Consider the following 26,956-nt stretch of genomic DNA (forward strand, 5'->3'; position numbering starts at 1 on the left):
CCCTTGGCCTCCCAGTTCTGAGACCTCCTCATCTCCAAACACCTCCCCTCCACTCTTTCAGCCACCCTCCCCTCAGCACATCCTGGACTTCTCACCCCCTCCCCCTGCACTGACCGCACGCCTCCCTCTGGGACACCATCCCTGTCCTTTCACTTCTCTCGCTCCGGTGCTCTCGCTGCACAAATTGCCTGCCATCACTGAGACCTCATCACTGACCCTGTACTTTCTCCTCATCCCTCAGTCCCCTCCTGCCTTCACTGCCCTCCTCGTCCAGCTTCTTTCCTGGCAAATCCCAGCCCTGCGTCGCCAGGTCTGCCTTGCCCACCTGCCCCAGGCAGCTAAAAGCTGCTGGGAATAGTCTCAAGCCCTGAGCCCTGGACTTGCCTCCATGCCATCCCACAGCCTATCTCCATTCCGGTCACCTTGCTCTCTCCCTCTCTCCAGAGAGCATTTCCAACAAGCTCGCTCTCCTCCACAGGCTTGGCCCTGCCTTCAGCCTCCTGCTCTGCCTCCTCCTCAGCGGAGAAAACAGAGGCCTTCAGACTGGACTCTGCCTCAAACCCTCCCCGCCACACCGTCAGAACCGCTGGCTTCTGGTGTCACCTTCTCCCACTTCCCTTCTCAGGCTTGGGAGGACCCAACAAGACCTTTTCCCATCTCCTCTGCCCACTCAAGAATCTTTGCTCTCCATTGCCCCCTCTCCTCTCTTTGACCCCTCATCTGGACCCTTCCTATCACACTGTATATACCCCACATCCCTTCCATCATTAGAAGCCATCTCCCGGGCCCTGCACACCTCTCATCATCATCATCATCCTCATCATCCTCATCATCACTGCCCAGATCCCCCTCCCCCAGTTCACAGATAAAGTTCCCCAAAGAGACGTTTTCCCTCTTGTCTCCATTCTCTCCTGCCTTTCACACTTTGACTCCCTCAGGCTGGCTTCAGGCTCATCCCTCCACCTAAACAGTGACCTGCATGTGGAGGTGGCAGCTCACGGGCACTTTCCACCCTCGCCCAACCAGCCTCTCAGCAGCCCCAGACCGAAATGACCAACCACTCCCTCCTTCCTGCAGCACCTCCTCCTGGTTCCAAGATGTTCTCCCGGTCTTCCTCCCGCGTCCCTTCACAGGCTTTCTTCCTGTCTCCTTTTCCTCACCCTGGCCTTTCAATGTTGGCATAAACTTATTAATTGCAATGGGAAATCAGCAACTTTACAGGGAGAGTGCTGGCAGGCACCACCTCAACCAAGTGACATAAGTCAGCATCCCTGACAATGGGGCAGATAGATGTTGTGTACTTTCTGCAAGGAGACACCGAGAGGGACACGGCCTCACTTCTGGAGTGTTCCCATCAAAGATGCACAACTGAATCTAATTATGAGGAAACCAGACAAACTCAAATCAAGTTTCACTCTACAAAATAACTGGTCTGTACTTGCCAAAAATATCATGAAAGACGAAGAAACACTGAAGAACTTTTCCAGATTAATAGAAACTCAAGAGACAGGACAACTCAATGCAGCACAGGGGCCAGGACTTTCTTTTGCTATCAAGGAAATTATCAGGGAAATTTTCAAAACCAGACAAAAGTCTGTGGCTGGTTAAAGGTACTATACCAACGTTAATGTCCTGATTTTGATCATTGCACTCTGGTTATGAAAGAGAAGGTCCTTATTCTTAGGAAATACACACTGAAAGATTTAAGGATAAAGGAGCATTCTCTCTGCAACTTGCTCTCAAATAGTTCAGGGAAAAAATATATATATACATAGAGAGAAAAGAATTAAAAATACAACAAAATATTAACATTTGGGAAATCTAGGTGAAGAGTATGTGGGAAATACTTGTCTTGCTACTTTTCTGTAAGTCTGAACTTATGTCAAAAAAAAAAAAAAAGTTAAAAGAAAACAATGTTGGTGTGTCAGAGCTCAGCCCTGGCCTCCCTCCATTTTACACCGCTCTCCCCTGGCCCGGGCAGTCTCATCTCCTCTCATTTCTTCAATCCCATTATCTGTACCCAAACAATTCCTGAATATACATGCCTCTGCTCAGACCTTCTTAGGAGCTTTAGACCCACATATCTGGCAGCCTGTGCAGTGTTACCTGGGTGTCTCACAAGCACCTCAAAATCAACATGCCCAAAGCTTTTCACGTGACATAACCTCTGTCTCCCATTTATCTCAATAAATGATGCCACCACCCATCCAAGTGCCCAAGCCGGAAATCTGGGCTTATCCTGGACATCTTCCTTGTCCTTACTCCCCCTATCCAACAACCAGCAAGTCACTTTGGAGCCTGTGAGCTCCCAAAGGCAGGGCTCCTGTCATTTACCCTTGTGTCCCCAGCCCCCAACATACTGCCTGACATCTGGTAAGTGCTTAAGAAATATTTGTTGAATGAATGAATGAGTTGATCCATTGATTGATCAAGGAAACATCACTCCTCCTCATGAGGGCAGAGTCCTATTTTCTGAGTCCCAGACACACATCCAGTCTGGCTCACTGGACGGCCATTTACAGTTGTGCAGGTTTGCATCAGCTCTCTAATGCTGTGTAACAAATTATCCTCAACACCTAAGTGCTTAAAATAGCAATAAGCAGTTATTATTGCACACAGTGTCTGTGGGTCAGAGTTTAAAAGTGACTTAGCTGGATGGTTCTGGCTCCAGCTCTCCCAGGAAATGGCAGCCAAAATGTCAGTAGGGGCTGCAGTCATCTGGAAGTTTGATGGGGGCTGGCGGATCCACTTCCAAGATAGCTCATACACATCAATGGTGAGTGAGTGCTGGCTGTGCGCAAGAGGCTGCAGTTCCTCTCCACAGGGGCCTCCACAAGCTGCTCAGCTGTCCTCAGGCCATGGTCGCTGGCTTCCCTCAGAGCAAGCAATCAGAAGACAGCAAGGCAGAAGCTGCCATGTCTTTTATGACCTTGACTTGGAAGTCATACTCTATCATTTCTGCAGTGCTCTGTCAGCCATACAGGTCAGACCCATCCAGTATGGGAGGTGACTACACAAGGGCATGAATACCAGAAGGTGAGGATCATTGAGGGCCATCTTGGAGGCCGATTACCACAGACGTTTCACTGTACAAGGACTTCTAGCCAATGGGGCCAGTCGGGGCTGAAATCCAAGCTATACATTCTTATGTAGAATAAACATACCCACCACGCCCCACACAGGCTGAAGACAGCCCTGCCAGCTGGCTCCAACCAAGACCACCTCTTAGTTGTCAGTCTTGCCTCTCCTTCAAGGCACTTCTGGGAGTCGTGCAGAGAGTAGGACCCTGGCATCAACAATTGCCATCATCATAACTGCCAGACACTGCCCCTCATGGTTTATAAAGCCCCAGCACCTCTGTTGGAGGGAATCATCCAAGCACCATGGCGGAGCTATAATTTGCAGATGAGGGAAAAGGTGCAGAGAGGTGAGGCAATTCGCCTGAGGCCACACAGAAAAGCCTTGGCAGAACCAGGCTTCTGGCTCCTAACCCTACATTCTTTCCACTGCCCTGCCCAGTCGCCAGCTCAGACCCACGTCTCCTAACGCCCAATGAAACCTCATTGCCGGTCCTGAGCAGGTATTTTTCATCCTTTTAGGAGCCCTGCCCCACCCCCCAAAGATGCCTGCCCTATGCTAGAGTCTGAGCAAGTATGTTTACAAATTTTCCATCCAAACAGGGACCATTCATCCCCCACCCCAGGTTCTCTCTGCAGGCAGCCAGATGTCCACTGGTAGAGCACAGCAGGGGTTAACAGCATGAACCAATATTTAGAAATAGCACAACCCCAGGGGGAGTCAGCTGTGGCCAGCTGGTCACATCCACCGAAGCCACAAGCCTTTGTGGACATGGTGTGGAAGACGAGTGCCTGCTCCCAGGAACAGAGGCTCTGAGAGGGTTTCCTGCTGTCCCCAGCCCACACCTCCCCAGTGCCACTTGGGCGTGGCTCAGAGTCTGCCCCTGGCCAGGGCAAAGCCCTGCCACTGGCCTCACACCCACACCCGGCAGCTCCTGAGAGCAGCAAACTAAACTTTTCAGCTCCTGAATTGTGTAATTGTTGTGAATAGCTGCCCCTGCCCCTCCTCAGCCTGGCAGCCTGCACTTGGAAAAGCCACATTGATGCCTCCAGCCAAGAGAAGGAGCAAGACCACTCCCGCAGAGGCCCCTGGGTCAGAGGCCCAGGCCTGGGACCTGCTGCCGCAGAGCTCCTGGCCACGAGACTACAGAGCCATGAAATTGGGGCCGAAAGCCCGGGTTCCGGTGCACAGTACTGGCCTGGGTTCTGTGACCTTCATGATGGAAGGCCAATCCCTTGACGTCAGGACCTGGGCAACTAGAGCACGCCCCAGCTGAGGCACCACCCCACCTAGGGCACAAGCACCCGCCATTTATGAGCAAGCTGGCTTTAGCCACAGGCTCCTTGGGTGGGGCCCAGGCAGTCAGGGTGCAAAACACAGAGGCATTGAGAGTGCCAGGCCCTGACCGAGGGCAGGACCAAGCCACGACTGCTGCCAGAGTGGGCACTCTTAGTCCAAGAAGCACTGAGGGGAAGTGTGACCAGGAGAGCCCGGCCAGCACACTTGGCAGAACTCCGCTGGCAGAGAGTGGGTGATGCTGAGCTCTCTGTTGTTCTCCCAGAGGCAGATCACTTGGAGAAACTGAGGCAGCACATTCCATAGGTTATTGCAGCCTCATAAAATTCTGAATCCTCCTTCACCCCTGGGGTATTGGCAGCCTTCTTCAGTCTTTAAGTGTGTCCTGAGTCTCCCTCCCCTCCTCCCCATGCCGCATCCTGTGCTTTACTGGGAAGGGATCAGTCTAGGGGGCAGGAGAGGCCCTGACTCACACCTCCTGACCCAGCTAGGGCTCCTGGGGAGGTGCGAGGGGAAGACAGAGATCACTACTCCAGGGGGTCTGTGGAAAGGGAGGCCAGTGGTGGAAAGGAGGGTGGGAAGGCTTCCTGGAGGAAGATGAGATGAGGCCAGGGAAGCAGGAACAGTCAGGGATGGTCACCGAGGATGCCTAGTCAACCCAAGCTAGAGAAAGTCATGGCAAAGGTTGGAAGGAGAGAGAGAAGGCCTGAGGATGCCAAGGAGGCTCTGGTCAGCTCTCCTCAGGACCGGGCCTTTGGAGCCTCAGCGGGGCATGCTGAGGAGGCTGGGGAGGGGACAACTGAGAAGTAGGCACTGCCTTGCCCACCACCCTTCGCTCTGGGACAGTCGGGGGCAGTCAGGGATCAGTTTCAAAGCAATACAGGCCCTCAACTTTCTGCCAGTCCACCTGGCATGATGCCACTCAGCACGGGTCCCAAGCTCGGGTCCTGGGTACAGGCTGAGCAAAGGTCAGGCCTGTGGGCACTGGAGCCCAGAATCCCTCTTCCACTCAAGCCTCAGTTTCCTCATCAGTGAAAAGGGAACACTGTCCACTGTCCCCCAACGCATACACTTCGCAGGGTTGTCAGGAGACCAGGTGAATGTTTTGTAAACCGGGAAGCTCCAGCAGAGAAGGGAGCCGGGTTTTACTGCGTGCTGGTTGTCATTATTTTTCCGGGCCTGTGTTTCTCTCCCCAGCTAGCAACAAGGCAGGGGGAGGGTGCGAGCTAATCCAGACTTGAATCTCAGCTGTGGGCGGGAACTCCAGCTGCAGGCTACACAGACAGACTGGGACTCCTGGTAGTGGTGGGTAAATCTGTGTGGGTGGGGTTCGGGAGAGATGGGAGAAGATAGGGAGGGGAAGGACAGGGAGACGGGCAGGTGGGGGTCTCTACCCAAGTGTTTGATCATAAAGAAGCAAAAGCTTCCCCCTCTCTTCTTTCTTCATCCCTAAAAAGAAAACACTTTTCCTCCAAACGCAGTCTTCCCAGCAGCACCCCCTGACCCTGGGCCCACACTTGGCCAGTAATTAGCCCCTAACAAGGACCAGGTCACTTGCTGACTTGAGGAGAAGGAAAAATAAGGGACAAGTTGTGGAACCAATGGCTTTATGCCACCGAGATCAGCCGAGCACAGTCCCACCCAGGCCTCCTAGGGTAAACTGGATGGGAGTTCTTAGGCTTGCCCAAATCTCCACAGAACAGCAGCAACTAGCTTCTTAATCAACCCCAGCATGCATTCATTGAGCACTTACTGTATGCATCTGGCTCCGGAGGGAAAAGTTCAGCCCTCAAAGGGCTGACTTTCCATCAAAGGAGGTGGTGAGTGTGAAGCTTTATGCAATGAAACACGGGGAGGATGTGCAGGATGACAGTCAGAGAAGGAGGAGAAAAGACAAGCGCTTGTTGAGCACCCAGTTGTATGCCAGGTCCTGGGCTAGGCATCTGAGATACATTAAAGCATTTAATCCTCACAAACCCAATTTTATAAATTAAGGAACTGAGCCACAGAGAGGTAAAGCAACTTGCTCAATGTTGGACAGCTAAGTAGGACAGCTGGAATTGGACCCTACGTCTGTCTGGGCTCAAGATAGTGTTCACAACTGCCACACGGACCCAGCACCATCACACTGTGTTGTGGTGGTAAGAGTGCTGGTCTTGGGGTCAAGACCTGGTTCCACCTCTTAGCAGCTGTGTAGACTTGCTCAAGTCCCTTAATCTCTCTCGGCCTCACTTTCTTCATCTGCAAAATGGAGCTCAATTTTGTTGCAAACTATGAAGTGCTGTACACATGGTGGGACTGTCACTGGTCAAGGGGAGGGGCTGGGGAGAGAGCGCATGGTGGGATGGGGTTAGGGATGGGCTGAATCAGGCAGATGTGACAGAGGGATTCTGATGGAAGAAGGGAGGGGAAAGCACCCCAGGGGTGCTCTTCCACCCATTTGCTGGACAGAGAAACCGAGGCCAGGCAACGCTGAGACTGGGGCTAGACAGAGAGCAGGCAGAGCCTCTAGGTGCTGGAAGCTCTGCATTAATATTGCCCTTTCTTCTCCTGTTTGGGACAAGGCTGATGTTGTTCCCTGGGAGGGAGCCAAGAAGAGCAGGGCCCCAGCCTGAAGCTGTTAGGTAGGAGCTAAATCCAGGGCCAGATTCCAGGAGGCATCCCCAGGAAGCTGAGACACCCAGAGTCAGGAGTCAGGAGGCCTGGCGTCACCCTCCCAAATGGCCAAGGACCTGCTCTTCACCCGGGGGCCTTGCAAGAACCGTTTCCAGCCCTGAGCCACAGTCATCTCCTCCATAAGATGGGGGGACGGGGTGGTTCTCATTCACCTTGCAGGGTTATTTTGAGGCAAATGATACCATGGAGTTGAGAATCCTTCCTGTCTCGTGGAAGAGTCTAGAACATATCTCCTTTAAAAACTGGGAAACTGAAGCGGGGTGGCGGGTGGTAGAGGTCAAGGTCCCAACGCCAGTGGGCACAGAGCCCTGTAAAACCTCAGGCTGGAGCCTCTCTGTCCAAATGGAGTCCTCAGGAGGCCTCAGCAGCAAAGCAGCCCAGAAGCAGTCTGTGGGGTGGCAGGCTTCTGCCCTTCCTCCTGGGCCTGGCCTGGAGTGCAGAACCCTCCCTCGACCCTTGCAAGGGCAGAAGGGAGAGAAGTGAGGCGCTAGTCCAGTTCAGGTCTCCTGGCAGAGTTGGTCTCCTCCGGGAGTCCTTGAGTCAGAGCTCAAGGAGCCTGGGCTTCCCTGGGACTTTGTCCCAAATCTCCAGGGTGGGGCTTGGGTCTGACGGAGCTGTAGGGATCCCCTCATCCCTGCACGGAGAGGAACAGTCCAGCACGGGCCCTTTAAGAAGGTGGGGGGCGGGGGCAGACAGCGGCGGAGCCCCCGCCTGAAACCGGAGCGCGGGTCGGCGCCTGCCCCGCCCGGAGTTAAGTACGGCGGCGGCCGCCCCAGAGCCCAGCCCGCGCCAGAAAAGCCCAGTTCTCTCGACTCGCGACTTCGGGCGTCTAGACTCTGGACTCTGCTCCGCTGCTCGCCAAGTTCTGCCACCCAGCCCGCCACGATGCGCTCCGGCCCGAGGTCCCCGCCTCCAGCCCCCGCCCTGGCCCTAACTTTGACCTTGGCTGTATTGGCCCGACCAGCGTCCGCAGGTGAGTGAGGGGCCTGAGACCCGGCCCCAGACGAGCTGTAGGGGCTCCTTAGGAAGAGACAAGGAAGAGGAGGGCCCAGAAGCGGCCCCTAGACGAGGAAAAAAGGGGGCTGCGCTTTGCCATTCTAGGCTGGGATCCCTGGGAGTTCGACCACCCCCACGGTGCACGTGGGACCCCCAGCCATAGCTCTCCGGCTTCTGGGGGCCCTGGTTACCTGAGGTTGGCCCCAGGGTCGGATTTCCTAGGGCATGGCTCTGCACAGGATTGTCCACTATACCCAGTGGGGCCACCCCAATGCTGTCTGTGCTCCCTGTGCCCAGTAGGCTTTCTGTGACTGCATTGGTGCCCAAAGGACGCCCAGTGACAGCAAGAAGCAAGTACTTAGAAGCCCAGGCCAGGAATGGGGACCCTGTGGGCCATCGGCACCTCAGCTGCCAGCTCCTTCAGCCTCCTCCAGCCGCGCAGCTGCACCCCAGCTCTGCTTCTGCTCCCAACCCCTTGTCCCCAGGTGCATTTTCTGTCTGGCCTCTTCACCACCGCCTTCCTCCTGCCCTCCTCTCCCCCTCCAGTCTTTTCTCTCCTCTCTTCTCACTGAGAGGGCCTGGTTGACAACAGACAGACCACCTACCCTTCGGCCTCCTAGAGGCAGTGCTGGTGCCCTTCAGGTATCCTGTGCCCCAGCAGGGGCTTGTCCCTCAGACCGCCCTGAGCAACCCCCTGCCACTCCTCCCTGTCCCAGGCATTGGTGCTTGACCCCAGCAGAGACTGAATGACAGTTTGCCTTCTGAGAGGTGCTGGGTCGTGTCCCCTCTCTGTTACAATGCCAGAAAGCCCGCATTTACAGCATTCTTCCTTTGGTTAAGGCATGGTCTAATTGTACCATAAGAACTGTGGCCTCAGGGCCCATCAGTCATTACTACTCATGTAGGAATCAGGGCTTCAGCCAACCTCATTTGGGACCAATCCCAAGAGCAACTTTGAGCAGAGGAAGGGCCTGAGACTCCCTTTCAGGGGTGGGCCACACCCTTCTCCCCATCACATGGGGAAGCCAGCTCTAATGGACAGCATCATGAGTACCCAGAAGGGATATGAGTCAGGGTGGACCCCCACACTGGGATGAGTCAGAGCTGGATCCCCACACTCCCTGCTGCTATCCCCAGGGACCCCATTCCCCAAGGTCTCAGGGCCTGGGTGATGGGCTGGGCCTCTAGAGAGGTGGAAAGAGGACATCTGAGGTGACTGGACATCTGCTCGTCTAGCCCCCTAGCCTCCAGCCAAGGAAGAGAGTCCAGCACCTCCACCTTCTTGGGCTTCTGCTGAGCCATTCTCAAATACCTTCTCAGCCTCGACAACGTGCAGACATTGTGCTGGGCAATGGGGAGTGCACCAAAATACACAGCCTGAACTTGGACTCATTCACGAGGCAGAAAAGCAAGTTAAAACTCAAAGAGCAATTCCTATCATGTCTGTAAAGATCCAGATGAAGAGTACAGAGAAGAGAAATTCAGAGGCAAGGGGCAGAGGGTGATCCTTGAGTCAAGCCTTGGAGGATGGGGAAGGGGTCAGAACTCCAGCAGGGGCTCAGTGAACAAAAGCACTGAGGTGGGTATGAGCAGAAGGATGTGGAGGTAGGAAGGCCAGCAGCCTGGCTGGAAGGCATACTTTGAGCACAAGCCAGGAAGAGCCGTAGGGCCGGAGCACAGAAACCTTAAATGGCAAAATGCAGCCCATAGCCTATGCCCTGTCGGCACTGGGGAGCCCATGAAGGTTTCAGAGAGGAGAGTGGCATGGTATCAGTGGGGTTTTATAACATTAAGCCGAAGGATTTGGAAATGGAGGAGGGGGGAAGGCAGGGTGAGCTGGTATCCTCTCCTCCTCCCAGGGAGGGCTCCCTTCCAACAACACATTGCTGTCACCATACCTGGCTTAGCTCCCCCTCCTGGTCTCTGCAGTAGGGGCAGCCCCTACCTGAGGAACGCCTCACTCCCACCCCTCCTGGACACCCCTAGCCCCAACGGCCCTTGAGGCCTCAGGGACCAGAGTAGCACAAGCTGGGATGCTTTCCCTGCACTCATCAATATTCCGGAGCATCCAGGTCATGGAGGCCGAGAGTTGAGTGCTCCTGGAGACCATCTGGGCCAACCTTCCAATTGTACAGATAGGGAAATTGAGGCTCCAGGAAGGAAGCAAGGTGCTCTAAGTCACACAGAGAAGCCCAGCTGCCCAGGAGGAGCCCTCAGTCCTGTTTTGAGGGAGCTCCCGCTTACATGGGAGCTAGGCTTGGACCACTGTGGCAGTGTGGGTGATAAGTGTGGTGTCCAGCTCCCTCTGAGCCCTGTGGAGGCCCTCAGCAGAGCTACAAGCATGGGGAAGATTGGGTTTGAGCTGATGCAGAGATGGCATTCCACTCAGGAGAAACAACGTGAGCAAAACCGGGAGGTCAGGGTGAGCACAGAGCATGCAGGCCCAGTGGCTCTGTGTACCTCTTCCCTGGCCTGGCACAGCTGCCTCTGAAAGGCAGAAGGTAAGGGGTTGAAGTGGGACTTGGCCAGGAGTACTTGGTAGGGAGGGTTCCTGGGTTACCTGGGTGGTTCTGACTGATGGGGGTGTCTCAGAGAGCAGGGCCGTGGGGGCATCAGGTGCAAGGAGCTGAATCAGGGTATAGTCTTCTGCCTCTAAGGATGGTCTGGGGGACCAGTGGTGCCAGAGTTAGCCTCTGAGCCCTGTGTGCGCGCATGCACTGCCCCAGACTTCAGGGCGGGGGCTAAGGTTCTTGGCCCAGCCCACCCGGACTCTGGAAAAGCTGTTCCAGAACCAAGTATAACTGAGACCCCTCCCGATGTTGGCCCACCCTCCCGGGCAGGACAAGAAGGGCCTTTCAGTGCTGCCTGCCCGGGGGCCTGGGGAGGGGACCCCACCAGGTGGGCCAGCCGCTGGCAATGTCGACAGGCCAGGCAGGAGGGGAGTGGGGCCTGTGTGGAGCTTCCAGAGGAAGTGTATAGGCTGCATCTGGGAACTGGGCGTGCTGCCCAGGAGGGGGCTGGGGAGGGGAGTTGGAAATAGCCCTGAGTACACACTCACAGATGTGGGTGCGCACACGAGTACACACAACCATGCACACAGCCAGCCAGGCTTACAGACCTGGGCTTGATGCCTGGGCCAGGAGCCCAGGGTGGCACTTGGGGAGAAGGAGACAAGGATGGCATGGGGCAGGGGGAGCTATGCCACCCTGTGGCTCCTCTCCTCGGTGCCAGGAGCAAATGAACCAGGGGGCCTTTGGTCTGGGACTTGAACCTGCTCCCTCTCTGGTCCCTCTGCTCCTTCACCATCTCTCCCTTCAAAAGTACTAGATTCCCATTATTACTGAATGTGTATGAGTAATTTTTGAATGAAGTGAATTTGATGAACAATTTTGTACTTGGATTCTCTCTGGGGTAGGCACTCCTCGTTCTCTCTGCTTCTCAGGAGGGTTCATAACTCCCAAACAGTGGGGAGGATGGAGTTGTCTTACAACTGAGTTCCCACCTCCAGAAACACCCAGTGGGGGGCACTAACCATGTTGTCCTGCAGCAGCAGCCCTGCAAGTCAAGAAACATTCCCATTTTACAGCTGAGGAAACTCAGAGAAGAGCAGGGACTGACCTCTGGGCACTCTGGGCACACAGGCCATGTTGTTCTCACTCACCCCAACAGCTGGCTTTCCTGGATTAAGCCAGCTGGGCAGCCACCCACCAGGGGGCTCAGGCCACCCAGCAGGGGAGACAGACAGGTATTCAGGGGAGAGACAGTTCCCTGAGGACCCCAGATCTCTCTCCTCTCTCCCCATACCACTCCAGCAGGTGCCCCCTCACCTGTCCAAACCCTCCCCACTTTCTCACAGCATAAGCCCTCTGCCCCTCCTCTGACAGCTGGGGTGGCGGATGAAACCCCGTTTGTCTCAAAAGTAGGGTAGTTCCTCTGGGGGCTGCCGTCAAAGTGGCATGGCTCGCTTACGTTCTGGACAGTGCCTGTCCTGTTGACCGTTCCTTTCTCCCGCTCAGCTCCTGCCCACGCCCAGGCCGCTCCCAGCCTACAGAGGAGCCAGCTCTGCCAGCTCTAATGTGCATCAGCCAGGCCTCCTGCCACTGCTCATGCTAAACCGTTTCCATGTGTCTCTCTTCTGGTTTAACTGTCGTGGTGGGTCAGTGAGGCCGCTTCCCTTCTCAGATCTTACTGCAGAGATTCCCCACCCCAGACCAGCGCCCCCCATGGTTCATAGGGAAACTAGGGCCCAGAGAGAGGCAGCTACTTTCTCAGAATCACACATCAAGTCCTTAGCAGGGTAGGGGCTAGGACTCCCAGCTCTCTGTCCTTGTGCACTGGTTTAGGTGGTGGCGTTGCCCACGGGCCAGCCATTCTCAAAAGGCAGATTTCCTATCTGCTTCTCTCGAGGATCTCCACAATCTTGCTGCACACAGGACTGAGCCCACAGAGGGGCGCAGAGCTCACATAGAGCCAACCAGGGATTTTCAGACTGTGCCCAGGGTACTCCAGGGCTTTGCATCCACAGGTGGCCGAGCCTGGGAATATGTGATTCCTGTCCCCTCCCAGTTCGTGCAGAGCAGCTCCACAAACATGTGTTTAGAGATTGGGGTTTTGTGTAACATGGGGTTTTGATACCACATTCTATGACTTTAAAAAAGAAAAAAATGACTTGAAAACCAATGAATTGCTTTGAGTTGAAACATACTGAGAGCAGGGGAGACTCAAGTCAGATACAAGGAGGACTTCCTGGCTTTCAAAGAATCCAGATCAAGATTGATACCAACGGCCCCTAGAAGATATCCTGCCCCAGGTGGAGCAAGGTCTGGGGGCCTGAAGGAGGGGAGCCTCCTCGCACGCAATCCCAGCTTCCTCCCAGCCAGACCCAGGGACCTGCCCCAGCATTCCACTCCTGCCCCTCCTGGAACCAAAAGGGACATTCCTGAGCATCCAGGTAGGGAAGAGCCTCGTGGTGCCACCTGCCTGCAGCCCAAAGCCGCCATGGCTGTGCTGGGCCCTCTCTCCTCACAGTGTATCAGCCTCCACATTCAGGGTGATCCTGTGTCCACAGGCCGCTGATAAACTAGGCCATCGGATAACAGTCCGTAATCCCTGGCGCCCTTCCACCTTTGCTTAAGCGGTTCCTTGCAACTGGTCTTCCCTTTTTCTCGCCATCCTTCAAGGTACAGCTCCAGCACCACCTCCCTTGGGAGCCTTTTCCAACCACTGATTGCTGAGGCCCACAGCCTGGTCTGTCCTCATCCTGGAGCCCTGCCCTCCATCTCTGCGGGGTTACAGGGCTTTCCTCCTCTCCCCTCACTTGGCGTCTGCCCCCTGGTCCGTGACCTCCATCAGTGTGATGCCTAGTAGATGTGCATGTACACGTACGTGCGTGCACACACACACACACATTGTTGCTCAGCAGCCTGGCTCAGGGCCTCGCAGGGAGAGTGACCAGACCCTGAGCCAGAAGTAAGGGGGGAAACCCCCGACTCAGGACACACAGCCCCTGGCTCTACCGCCAGGGCAGGGCCTCTGGCCTGGGCCAGCCTGCTCCCTGGGGAGATAGAGGGGGCTGGGAAGAGGAGACCAACTTCCGTTCCCACCTAAGAGCAACTCCTCCCCCCACATTTCAGGAGGGGGCAGCTATAAATATCAGTGGGCTGGGGATGCTGATTCCCATGACAAGGCCCCTCCCTGCCCCCTTCCCTGTGCACAGCGGCTGGGGCCAGCCCAGCTCTCCTACAGCTGGAAGCTGGCCAGGCAGGCCTCAGTCCCAAACACACACACACACACACACACACACACACACACACACACACTTCCCACCGTGGTCAGGGAAGGAACAAATCACCCTTTTTGGGCGTCTTAGAGCAGCTCAGAGTGAGCTCCCCTTCCACCCCTGTCCTGACTCAGGCCCCACCTCTCCCTCCTCTGAGTCCTCAACTCTAGAAACCTCTGCAGGGCCGGGGGAGGCAGGAGGCCAGGCACACGGTGGGAAAAACATGGTGCTAGAGAACTTAGGGTTGAATTCTAGTCCCACCACTTGATGTATGACCTTCGGCAAGTGATGCGGCCTTTCTGAGCCTCAGTTTTTCCCCTCTCTAAAATGGGGACAAATAATTCCTACCTCCTACGTGTGTTGAGGATTAAAGCCCTTGCCTGGAGTCCATGCTCCTGAGGTTGCCGTTACTGTTAGTACCATCTTCTTCTGGAGAGGGGGCAAGCCCAGAAATATAGGGGCTCCTGCTTAGGAATGGTTGAGAAAAGTTCTAAGGTGGGAGACTGGATGAGGTGGCCCTGTGAGAGGGTCTGTGTGAGACAAAATGACCTGGAAAAGGGGAGGTGGGCTCCCAAGGGAGCTATCAGCCAGCCGCTGCCTACTAGCCTTGGACCCTTCAGAAAGGGGTGGGGGTGGGGGGTTCTACACCTGACTGACTCACCTGAGGCCCACATACCTCTCCTACCACGAGGAGAGGAGCACAGCCCCTCCCAGCCCCACAAAACCCAGTAGCCCCTCAGATGGCAATCATTGAGCTGGAGTACAGTACAATCAGTATGTGTTGAACAAATGACCAAAGGAAACTCAAACCCTGCCTGGAGAACAGAGGATGGGGTCAAAGAGAATGAGCAGGTGCCAGGACCTTTTATAAGACAGCAAGCCTAGGAGCCTATCTTTTCTTGCTGTCTGCTTACCCCTCGGAGGGCCCCTGCGGAGGGAGGAGCAGAAGGCCAGGGCCCGGGATGTGAGATGGCTCAACTGCCAGAGCTCCCTCGGGGCTGTTGCCACCACTCAATGATCAGTAGTGGCTGCATTATGAGGAGCAGAACCCAGACCGAGAGGGTGTGGGGTGCTCTCTGCCCTGGGCCGCTTGGACCCAGCAGGAGTGTTGGTGATACCTGGGTCCAAGTATGTGTGAGATCAAGGTTGGTGGACGCCGGGGGAAGTGAGTCTCAGGGAATGGCTACAGAGCGAGGCTAGCAGCCTGGGGGAGTGCCACCTGGAGGGACGCTGGATAAGAGCCTGGCCAGAACCTGGGCCCCCAGGTCGAGATCCCAGTGTGTGGGCCTCCTCTACCTTCACCCCCATAGAGGAAACTCTTCTCTCGGCAGACACTGGGCAGCCCCACCAGCCCCCCGTATGTGTGCTAATAGAATCCAAGCACCTGCCCCCGCCTGGGGCTCTCTCTGGGCAGCTGGTGCCCATGTGCTTCTAGCCACCCATCTGGAGCTCAGCTGAGCCCCTCCAGGGGCAGGTACTCAGATGGGGGCCTGTCCCTCCAACTATTGACAGCCCTGGGGTAGGAGAGATGTTTTAGGCACCTGAGCCAGCTGTGTAACGGCAGCCCTTGGGACACCTGGCCCTGCTGTGTAGCCTTAGGTAGACCACTGTCCCTTTTTGGGCTTCTGGGTAGAATCTTCAGTCTCCAAGATCAGCTCTAAATTTCTCAGGACAGGGGACTCTGCTTCTGTCCAGAGAGAGCAAGCTGCTGCTTTGGGGCTACACAGCAAGGCGGGCTGGGCCTAGAATGGGGCTGAGAGGCGGCCCAGTCTGCCAGAGGTCCCTGGCATTGAGAAACCACTTTCCTACGTTGGCGCAGAGTCCTCGGGCTCTCCCAGGATGAGAGTAGCGGCTCCTCTCCACCCCTGGTTCCCATTTTCTACCCGCTGGCCCCTGCCCCGCCCAACCTAAAATAAACCCAGACCACCCCGTCTTGTACCAGCCAGACCCACCCAGCCCCTCCAGAGCCAGTTGAGTCACCACTGGAAGCTGCTCCTTTTTTTAACTGTCTGAGTCACCGGTTGTGGCTATGGCTCCATGACAAATGCCCCAGGCTGCAGCTACCCTGCAGCCCCCAACAGCACAACCAAGGGAGGGGTATGAATAGAGGCTGGCAGCAGGTGTGAACCCAGGCCATAGCCTCAGCTTGTGATACCTCCAGGACTGGGGAACTCACTCCCTAGCAAGTCTGAGCCCAGACCTTTCCCCATGGGTCCTGGTACTACCCCGCCCCACCTGCCCAGGACAGTCCTTCAGGGATCTTGGTGACAAAGCCCATCTGTGTCAGCTCAGCCCCTATAGCATTTCTTTGCCTTAAAACAGGTCTGGGCCTTCCACCCTGAGATTACCAGGAACAGAGGGCCTCTGGGCCCTAGCCCTGGAGGGGTGGGAGTGGGCAAGGGCAAGGCCTGGCCTGGGGTGAAGGCCATGGAGATGCCTAATTCCTGCCCTTCCCCACTGGGTCCAACTCCGACGCTGACCACTCTGCCCAGCGCACGGTGAAGACTTTCTATGGAACAGAAGCCCCCACTTCCGATCTGCCCTGGCTTCTCTCTTCCCTTCTACCCAAAGTGTCAGCTGGGCTGCAGATCCCTCTTCCCCCAACCCTGTCTCTGTCTCTTCCCCACAGCTGTCTCTCTGTCTCTGCCTGCCCCCTCTTTCTGGCCCTGCTCTGTGCTCTTTCCTCTCCCCAGTCCCAGTGGCAGTCCTAGGTGCTCCCTCTGCAGCTGGCAACCCCTGCCACAGCTCCTTCTCTGTCTTCCCAGTAGACATAACACACCCTCACCACCCATCCCACAAGGGACTCCGGGCCCCAGGGACCAATCCCGAGAGAAATTTTCCATCCCCATCACCAAGTCCCTCTTTCCCCTGCCCCAAAGCACAGGCTACATCCTGTCCCAGGGAATGTCAGGATCCCACAGGCACTTCCTTGGGGGCTGAGAAAGGGGGACAGGGGTCCTGGGAATGGCCCCACCCCCAGCCCCTGTCTGAGCAGGAGCCTGCACAGCCTCAACCCCATCCATCTCCTGCCTGTGGCTATGGCCTCCAGCTATAAATAGGGGCTCTGATTCTATTTTCTTTAAAAACAAGCACCAGACTGTCACCACAGGCCCAGAAAAGCATTCCCTGGCTGGGGCAGTTCCCCACCCGACCCCAGCCGTTGTGTCCAGCCTCCTGCCTCCAGGCACTGGGGTCCTGGAGGGCAGAGGAGGACTGGGAAGAAGTCTGGAGGTAAGACAAGGTGGGGGAACTGGGGCAAGCCCCCAGAGGATCACCCAGGGAATGCGGCTGTCCCCTGCCTTGCCGGGCCCCACCCCCTCTCTCCATCTCCACTCTGCAAGCGCATCAGTCTTGTCCCAGAGACTCAGTGTTAACAGAGAGAGGTGACAGTAACGCAACTCCACAGTGAAGCCACAGTTGCATGTCTTTGCACCCCAAATGCAGAGAAGGAGCTTTGGGCCACGGGGAAGGGTCGGGGAGGACTTCTTCCCTGAAGGAGCATGAGGGCATTTCACAGGCAGAAAGGAAAGGAGAGCTTGCCAGGCAGAAGGCCCAGCCTGAGCAAAGGCCTGGAGTGGAGACCTGTCAGGTGTGGATGGAAAACAGCCCAAGGCCCGATGAGCCTGGCATGTGGAGTGTTCAAGAGAGGTGAACAGGAAAGCCTGGCAGGGCAGGGGCAGGGTCACCCACAGCTTCGGTGCCGCACTAGGGCTGGGACTTGATTGTAGGGCAATGGGGAGTTATCGAAGGCTTCCAGGCAAGGGAGGATGACAGAGCGACTTTCAGTGTAGGTTAAGTTTGGCTGCTATTAGCAAAACGAGACAGGAAATTCATTAAGCTAGGCAAGGGATGGTGGCCATCTGCCTTGTGGGATGGCACAGAGGAGCAAGAAGGGGAGACAAATTTGAAAGAGAATTTAGGGGCAGGATGGGAAGGAGGAGGGAGAATGTCCAAAACGACTTTAAGATTTCTACCCAGCAATGGGTGGCTGGTGCAGCCTTCACTGGATAGTGAGCAGCTTGGGGAAGAGATGACACTGAGTCTGGCTTGAGATGCGTAGGCTTGGGTTTGGGGGTTCCTATGGGTGTTCCTGCTGTAGATGTCTAGGGAGCATTGGCAGGTGGGCCCAGAGCCCTGGAGTGTTGGTGCTGGAGACAGAGGTGTGAGTTCCTAGCAAAGAGGCAGTGCATGAGACCCGGGGGAAGACATAGGCTAGAGATAGGAGGGCAGGGGTGGGCACAGCTCGGACAGTGCTGACAGTCTGGAGAGGTCCATGCAGTTGGCAGGTGGAGGGTGCTAGGCAGGAACCTATTCCAAGAGGAATTGGGCCTGCCCAGTGGGGAGGTCTCAGTCTGGGGGTCTCTGGGAAATCTGGTTAGCACAGAAGCCACTAGCAAGGACACTGAGGTTTCCTGGTCCACCCTCCCAGGCCACACCTTCCTGCCGGTGTACCACCAGTGCCAGGAGCTTGCTACTCTCCCCGTCTGTTGTCAGCTCTGCCTGATAGAAAATCCCTCATGTGGGCCAATTGCCACCTCCATTTGACCCTCCATCCCTCAGTGCTGCTATTTCCTCTGTCAGCACATGTGTGTGGGCCTCCTGGATGACCTGGGCAGAGGATACGGGCCATGGATCCTGACCTCGAGAGCTTCCAGTCTGGCCAGGCCTATGGCCCTTAGGCCAGAGAGGGCTCCACTGTACCCGCTGTAATGGCCACACCTCTCTACCGTCACTTTCTGCTGAGCTGGGCTGGGTTCGCCAGGAGCTAGGTTTGTGTCAGTCTCCCCATCCAGGTCCCCTTTCTACAGATGGGGAAAACTGAAGCCAGAGAGAGCACGTGGCTCTGATTGGAGAGTGTGTGTGTTGGTGGGGGATCCCTCACCCAAGCCTTTGCTTCCTCCAGTCTCCTGGACATGAGACTTCTGTCTGTGGGGTCATCCCACCCCTTTTCCCTATATTTCAGATGGAGGAACTGAGGCAAAGATAGTGGTGGCTTCTCCAAAACACACAGCCTATTGAGCACAAGCTGGGCCAAATCGGTCCAGGCCTCTGTCCAGACCAACAGTCATTGCTTCCTCTGTCCCCTATCCCAGCTCATGTACTCACTGTCTCCAAGCCCAGTCTGCCAGTCGGGGAAGCCCAAAGACACCTCCCTGACAGCCCTGCTCTTAGCGGTTTCTCCTCCTGGAGTGGAGAGGAAACTCAGAGATGAGCAACATGCTCCCCAGCTCTGGATTCAGCCCAAGAGAGGAGTTGACCTGGCAGCCTCCTGGAGGCAGGCCTCTCACCCTGGGCAGAGCCCACACCCCAGCCTCTTCACCCTCTTCCCTGACCTCCAAAACCCCAGTGGGCATGGCTGGCGCTTATCACTGGTTTTTGGAACGTGCCATCCTCAGCCAGCCCTGAGGAAGGTCCCTCCCTTGATCCAACCAACCCAGAACCCAGCCCCATCCAGCTAGGCTGGGAGAGGCCAGCTGCCAAACCAGCCATGAAAGCAGATGCTCTCCCCTCCCTCCACATCCACCCCCAACCCTGACACAGGGAGCCCCTGAGGACAGGAAGGGAAAAGCGTGTCTTCCCTAGGCAGGGGGCCAGCTCTCACACCCTCCTCTCACTGGAGCAGGCAACAGATGCCCCACTTCCGATTCCCACACAGCAGCCGCCCCATACACACACATGCACACATGCCCCTCCTTGACGCCACAACACCCAGTCCTGGACCTGCACCCACAGGAGCTGGAATCCGGCTCAGCTCCTGCTCCTCCTGAGTTTCTAACACAGCCCTCTTTGAGCCTCAGTTTCCTCATCTGTAAAACAGGAGCTAACTCACAGGGACCTTGCTGGGGTGGGGGGGCTGGGCAGGCCCCTTGCCAGGTGAGGGTCCCTCACTCTGTTTCTTTCCCGCCAGAACCCCTACCTCAGCCTGGGTCCACTGAGATGAGGGTCCCACTTTCCCTCCAGGGCCAGGAAACCGACAGAAAGGGGATGTGGAAGGGGGCCCAGAAACCCCCCCATCTCCCTGTACAGAAGGAAAATTATAAGGCAGGGAAAAGCCTCTGGGAATTGCTCCACCCGCAGCAGCCCCACCCCTCCTCCCTCCTTGCCTCCAGCAAGTGGAGCAGCAGGGCTTCCACAAAGACTCCATTGAAGGCCCGCTTTCCTCCTGCCCCAGCCCTCCAGCCTGGGTGGACTCTGGGCTGTTCCATCCAGCAAAACTTCTCATTTTCCCTCCCACTTCCTCTGTGCCCCACGTGGCCCCAGGGTTGGGATACGTGGCTGGGAGCCCAGATCACCAGCCCTGCCCCTGTCAGCATCTGTGGACCAAACTCAGCATCTCCCACCCACCGGTCCCAGGGATATTCTCCTTCCAGAGGGGGTCCCTAAAATTGGAAATGTTCCCCAAGATATGCCCCTCGGCAGAGGTGGCCTCTAGGTGCCTGGTTAGAGGACCAGTAGCTGAGGCCAGTGACCAGGGTCAGGGCTTAGCCAATAGCAGAAGAAACCACGGTCCCGCCCTGGCCTCCTTGGCCTTACAAGGGACGGGAAAGGCAACCAAACAGAAAGTCAAGGGAGGGAGTTGAGGAGGGACGGGGCCACCTTGATCCCAGCTGAGATCTCTGTAATCTTGAGACAGGAGGCAGTCTGCCCATGAGCACTCAAGATCTGACATTCCTGCACTCTACTGGGACAAGCTATTGTCTCTGAGAGGGACAGCTGCTTTTTAAAGTTCTGTGTGACTTTGAACCAACCTACTATTGTTCCTGCAGCTGTCGCTTGTCGGGCAGGAGAGGAGCAGGTAGTCAGCGGGCCTCTGGGATGGCCATGCGTTGTGGACTCCCAGTCTGGGAGAGCCAGAGCAGTGCACTGTGGGTCTGCAGGTGCGTGAGCATCTCCCAGGCAGCAAGCCCTGGCAGAGGGTGAGTGTCTAGACCCCCGTGTCACTGCTGTGGGCGGCTTATGTTTCCCTTTGGTCTGACCTGAAGCCTGTCCCTGACCTTTCCCATTGTTACCTTCAGAGATAACAGGCTTGAGGGAAGGTGAAAGCTTGGTTTGAGCTTTGAGGGGACTGTGGGACATGCTGAGGGAGGGCTGACACCTGAATAGACACAGTGACAGCTTCTCCCTTGCCTGGGAGCCCAGGGAGCCAGGCGTGGCTGGAGAGAGTCACGGTCCAGTATCCAGAGCCAGACCGGGCGCCGCATCCTCACCTGCCCCACGCTCACGGCACGTGCTATGACACATGCGCTGGCCGGCCCTCCTGCATACTCACAGCTGTGCCGCCCACTGTGCCATGCAGGCGTCTGTGGCACTCCGTGGGGCTGATTCCTTATGCCAGCGCACTGCACTGCTTTCCCAGCTCTGAAGTGGGAGAGGGCAGTGCAGGAACGTCAGCCCCCAGGCCTCAACTCCTCCAGCCCTGGTTCTAAGCTCTGGTTCTAAGTCAGGGAACTTTCTGCCCTACCCCAGCCTCCTCAGAGGCTGCCTGGCTTGGGGGCAGAATGCTGGTAAAGTTAAAGCTAATGCCTTGGAGGCACAAGGGGAGGAGATCTGGCCTGAGTTCTGGAGGGCCTGGGTGATCTCAGGGAGGACCCAGCTGCTGAGACAGGCACCTGGCCCACCCCTGCTCTCACACAGGGCGGGCATTCAGCCCCCAGGTGGGCCACACACACACTCATGAGAGGAGACAGAGAGCCCTTCATCCCTGCCTTGGCCCTTCCAGAGCACCCACCCCACAGCCCCCCTTGGACTCCCTCAGGGGGACTCTCCCAGCCTCACCCCTACCTACCCAGGATCTGAATCTGGAACCAGGATCTGCCTCCCCTGGTGCCAAACCCCAAGGAACTATGGTGGAAAAGTTCAGCTTCTCCTCAGAGCAGGACCCCCTCTTCTCCCCTCCCCTCTCCAGCTGGCTGGCAGAGTACCCCCCCCCCCCACCCTCCTCGCTCCTGTCCACAGCGGCACACTCGCTGCCAGCATCCTGCCTTCTCTGTCTCTCTTGGTTTTTTCTCCTCCAATTCCTTCCTCAGGCCTCAGACTGGATCCTGGGTTAAGTCTTTGTGGAGGAGTCATCTTTATTTCTCATTCTCAGTTTTAATATCTTTCTCAGGCTTTCTGTCCCTCCCAGGTTGGTTCTCCTTTTCCGTCCCTGTCACTGCATATTGCATTTATGAATGAATGAATGAATGAATATGGGTTCCCCCTTCTCTCCCCATCCATCTCTCACCTCCTGCTCTGTCTCAGTACCACTGGTGTACCTCCCCCACATATGCATGCATAGGTCTCCACCACCCACCCTTGATTGTGGGTGCAGGCCCTGCCCGCCCCCCCCCCCCCACCCCGCCCCAGCCATTGTGCCCAGCAGCTCTAGGCTCTCAAACTTTCTCCCTTATAAAGTCAGGCAGCAGCGGACACCCAGGAATGCTGCTGCTACCCATGGCGCCTGCTGTCTGTGGAGCTGCTTGGCTGCCCCAGGCGACCAGGAATGTGGTGAGAGGAGAGCGGGACACACAGACATTGATTGCCAGCGAGTGGGGCAGGGTTGGGGTGCCTGGGCAGGTGGGGCTCAGACAGGTGCAGGGCTGGGGACTGCAAGCTTTCTCCTTCTCTCTGTCAAGTTGCTTCTCCTCTGGAGCCTCAGTTTGTCTGTCTGGTAAGTGGAAGCAGAGCACCCTACTGCAGGCAAGGGCTGTGGAGAGCTTTGCTATTATGGAACCCATCACCAAAGGGCCGGGGCACTGGGCTGGGGAGGCACGAGACCCCAGGCCTGGCTCTCTGGACTGTCCTAGTGCAGGGTGATCCTCCCAGTTACAGCCAGGATGGGGCAGAGGCAAGAGGGGGGACAAAGACAAAGACAGGGAGAAAGGAGGAAACGCAGAGGCAGAGGGCGGCAGCACAGTGGCTGAGTGGCCAAGACAGAGCTGAGGGAGAGATGGGAGGGAGCCAGTCTGGCTAGACCGGGGGTTCTGAGGACTCAGAAGGAGCAGGGTCTGCCACAGCCCCCGGGCAGGAAAGGGCACTGGTGTTTGAGACCCTGCCCCTGGTGAGCCTGGGAGGGGGTGGGCAGTGTGATGGGCAGAGACACTCCCCACCCAGTGACCCCTTGTCCTAAGACCCTGCTGACAGGTGAGGGTTGGGTGTCACAATGGAAGTAAGCCTCAGGTTTGGGGTCCCCCAGGTCCCCGTTCATACACGTCCTAAGAGTGTCCCCAGGGAGCTATGAGATGTCCGCACAACCTGTGCCCTGCCAGAGGGTGGCTTGCTGGGGGACCTTGGCCTGGGCTTCATCCCCATGTGTGACAGGGCTTGATGGGGAAGGACAGACTCTTTCTGTGCCCCCAGCCCTCCTCTCAGGAAAAGGGATGGAGTGGCCCCACCCTGGGCCCAGACAGCAGCGCCCTGTTTGTGGCAGGAAGGGTGGGAAGCTGTGGGACTTCTCCACCTTCAGCAAACCTCTAGAAGGATAGGTGCCGGGCAGGAGGGGCGAGAATCTCCAGGAACACACGGCCCCTTTCATGGAGCCAGGCACAGCCGAGTCACGGCGGGCGGACACCAAGGGGCAGGACAGGCCTGGGCACAATCGTTGCTCTGTCCTGGCAGCTCCCAGCCCACACACGCGCACATACACAAACACACAGCCTTACACAAACCCAAAATACACCCCAGCAGCCACCCACACACTTGCACACATGCAAATACACATCTCCATAGCCTTGGAGACTCACCTACGTACCTTATTCCCGACAGAGAAACCCATACGTGTGTCACTCTTCCTGCCCCTCCACTTGTCCTACAGACCCCTTGGGGCATCCTGCCCCCCTCATGCCACCCAACTACCCAGGCGGCCCAACCAGTGACCCTCTGCACACTCATACTTGAGAGCAGACAGGTAAGGGACCTCCAGGACTAATCTCACAGACGGGAGTAGGAAGGAGTGCCCATTTTACAGAATGGTGACACTGAAGCCTAACCTGGGCCCCTTCTCCTGGCCCAGAGGGCAGCACACACAGCTGCTGCAGGCCTGAACGAGTGTTTGATGAATCATGGGTCTTTTTGGCCCAGGAGAGGCAAGGGCAGGTCTCCAAGCATGCTGATGCCTCCTCTCCTCCCACTCCCTCTGCACCCCGATCAGGGTGCTGAGCCTGGCTTGGCCCATGCTACTTTTCCCTCTACCCCTCTGTCTTCAACTTTTCCAGAGCCTGCATATCCATGCCTGTCTCGCTTGGCCTTGCTATCCTCTAGGACTGCCCCATTCACTTCCTTCTCTGCTCCTCTATACCAGCCTCACCTCCCTCAGGAAACCCTCTGGGATTGACTCCTAGCCCATTACTTCTTTATCCTGCATCCCCTCTCCAGCTGCACCCCCCTACCCCAGGACAGGGATTCTGGGTTCTTGCAACTGCAGCCCATCAGAGATGGTAAGAAGGGGCAGAAGAAGATCAGGAGGTAGGGGGAGTGGTGCTGTCAGAGTTTCCAAATCCCTGGCCAACAAGGCCTCAGAGGCCTCTGTTGCTCTGTTGGGGCAAGGGGGCTGCCTGGCCTGTGCGCTCTCAGTGGCACAAGGCAGCTTATGTGAGCCCTTTCCTGCCTAGCCCCACAGGAAGTAGCAGGGCCCAGCCCCTCAATGGGCCCATTCAGACCCCAGCTCTCTGGAAAGTACCTCCGCTTCCTGCCACCCTCCCACTCTGGCCTGGAGAATCAGGCCAAACACGCTGCTCCCCTCCCCTGCTGGGAGGGGGCTGGAGGCAGGTGGTTCAGTGGTTAGAGCCAGCCATCTACTTCGGCTCCTGCCTGGTCCAGCCCTGACCATGTCCATGTCCCAGCAGGTTTACACACACCTTTAGCAAAAGGGAATGTGGATGGGTGCGTGGGCTCACTCCCGCACAGGGCAGGGCAATGGGCCCTCTCCCCAGGGGTGGCATGCAGGTAAATGTTTAGCAACAGGCTCTCTGGCAGAGAGGGAGTCCTGATCTGTAGTGTTTGCCTCTTTTCATGGTATAAATATTCTCACTGGGCAACATCACCTGGCTCGCAAAATTCCTGCACATTTAATAGTCAGTTCTTGCCAGCTGCTCTGAGCTCTGGCCTGCCACGGCAGTGGCTCCCTCCTGTGGGGCCCTTGCCCCTACCCTCTGCGCTGTGGCTGCCCTCAGTTCAGTGTGCTGCATTTTGTTCTTAAGAATCAGTCCTTGCAGATAAGCTACCCCCGTGGGTGCCCACCACCTGCCAGTCCCCTGGTCTGCCCCTCCCTGGCACTGTGGTGTGCTGGGCTGGCTCAGCCATGCCCACCCAGATGGTTTTGCAATTCTTGTTTGATTCTTTTAGCTTCCCAGACAAAGTTCTGGTGTTGTAACAACAGGAGATAATTAGAGGGGATTCCAGCTCAGTCCAAGGGGAAGAGCATCGTCTTGCTTGGCCATCACTCCACATAGTGTTGGCTGCCCTTGGGGCATTCAAGTCTCAGGCTCCTCCAGTGGCTAATGCTACTTCCCTAGGCGCATGTCAGCTGACTCAGGCTGGCCGAGGACCAGCACGTATGTGGCTGGTGCCAGAACATCCCTACCAAGGCCAACAGCCTTTACTCGCCCACACAGGCTTTAAGGGAAGCCCAACAGGGATGAATCACTTTTATAACCATTCCTGTCCACCCCGCTCCAGCCCTGGACCTCTGGGAGGCAGAGTCAAAGTTATATTTGGCCCTAATCTCCAAAAAAGGAATGGACCAGAAATTGTGGCAGCAGGTTGGAGGTCAAGGGAAGCTAATTTGGGGAAACTGCCTGGAGGAGGTGCAACTTAAAAAGAAGAGGTGTCCCAATGTGGGACAAAAGGGTCCCGCACAGTGACCGCTAACCCTGAGAAGCCCCAGACCCGGCCTGCTGCCTTGGGAGGCCCTCTTTGGCCTGACCAGCAGCCCCTCAGCCTCTCCCAGCCCTGTCTTCAGCCTCAGACCCAGGCTTGGAGAACTCAGCTGTTGTCATCCCTGGCTCCCTGGCCATGGTAGAAACAATGGGGGCTGGATCTGACCACTCACTGGGGACCATTAGTATTTCTACAACAGGAAGCAATACCAGGTGATAGAAGAAGTTTTGGCCCATTTTGGGTCCGGCACTGCACGTGGTCTCCATCTGGCCTCAGAGACTTTGCTCCTCGGTGGACTCAGGGCAACAAGCCGCCACTCCCACCCCCAAAGATAGCTGGGAGCATGGCCCAAGAGAGAAGTGGGGATGGGTGGGCTGCCTGTCTTAGGACCACTAGGAGGCCCCAGCCGTGGCGCCAGCCAACCATGGGGGTGGCACACGGCATGGAAAGCATGGCCAGGAACCAAACCGTAGGGGCACTTAGGAGAAGGAATTCTAGCGGGGATCAGTTTGGGGTAGGGCTGGTTCTTCTGGAACTCCATTCCTGGGGGCTCTGACCACCAGGCCAGGTGGTCAGGCCAGTGATGGTTTCCCCTTTGGCCAGGGAGGGGCCAAGCCCAGGCCCAGACCCAGGATGGGGATTTCTCCAGGGCCTAGGGGAGGAGAGCCAGAGCTGCAGAGGCACCTGGCCCCAGGAACCTGTGAGGGGAAGATCTGAGTTGCTTCGAATTGCTGGATCTAGTCTCCTTCAGAGCCAGGGTCTAGGGTGGACACAAAGTGAGGCTGTGCCTTCTGGTGCCAGGACCAAGCAGGTGCTGGCATCTGGCGGAGGCCCACAGGGCAGTGCCATGTAAAACAACCGTGAGGGCACACCAGCGTGAGACCCCATCCCTGCAGCCCACCCATCCACTCTGCAGTACCTTTCCTCCTCCAGGCAAGAGTCTGAACCTTCACCCCAGCCTCCTCTCTCATAGCCTCCTTCTTCGGTGAAAACCACCTGGAGGTGCCTATGGCCACGGCCCTGACCAACATAGACCTACAGCTGCAGTTCTCCACGTCCCAGCCCGAAGCCCTCCTTCTCCTGGCGGCAGGCCCGGCTGACCACCTCCTCCTGCAACTCCACTCTGGCCGCCTGCAGGTCAGTGACAGCTCCCTGTTGAACTCCTTCTCTAGCTTTTAATGGCCCCCGACCGGCTGTGTGAGCTTGTGCAAGTTGCTTTCACCCTGGGGTCTCAGGTCCTCCACTGTGAGATGGACAGTAGCATCCCAGAGGGTG

General features: G+C 56.8%; 1 protein-coding gene across 2 annotated transcripts in view; it reads left to right on the plus strand.

The window, feature by feature from the left end:
- Positions 1–7,741: 7,741 nt before the first annotated feature.
- Positions 7,742–26,956, plus strand: part of CSPG4 (chondroitin sulfate proteoglycan 4) — a 35,392-nt gene continuing 16,177 nt past the window's right edge. Inside the window, exons 1-3 of one of the 2 annotated variants that reach the window (XM_070233190.1) lie at positions 7,832–8,023; positions 20,593–20,742; positions 26,655–26,818. In XM_070233190.1, coding sequence (XP_070089291.1) covers positions 26,690–26,818 — 129 coding nt within the window. In that variant the 5' untranslated portion in view covers positions 7,832–8,023; positions 20,593–20,742; positions 26,655–26,689. Of the gene's footprint in view, positions 8,024–20,592; positions 20,743–26,654; positions 26,819–26,956 lie in introns of both variants that reach the window. The other variant, XM_005602901.4, reaches the window with a different exon arrangement.

Source organism: Equus caballus, chromosome 1 (assembly GCF_041296265.1).
Source record: "Equus caballus isolate H_3958 breed thoroughbred chromosome 1, TB-T2T, whole genome shotgun sequence".
NCBI lineage: Eukaryota > Metazoa > Chordata > Mammalia > Perissodactyla > Equidae > Equus > Equus caballus.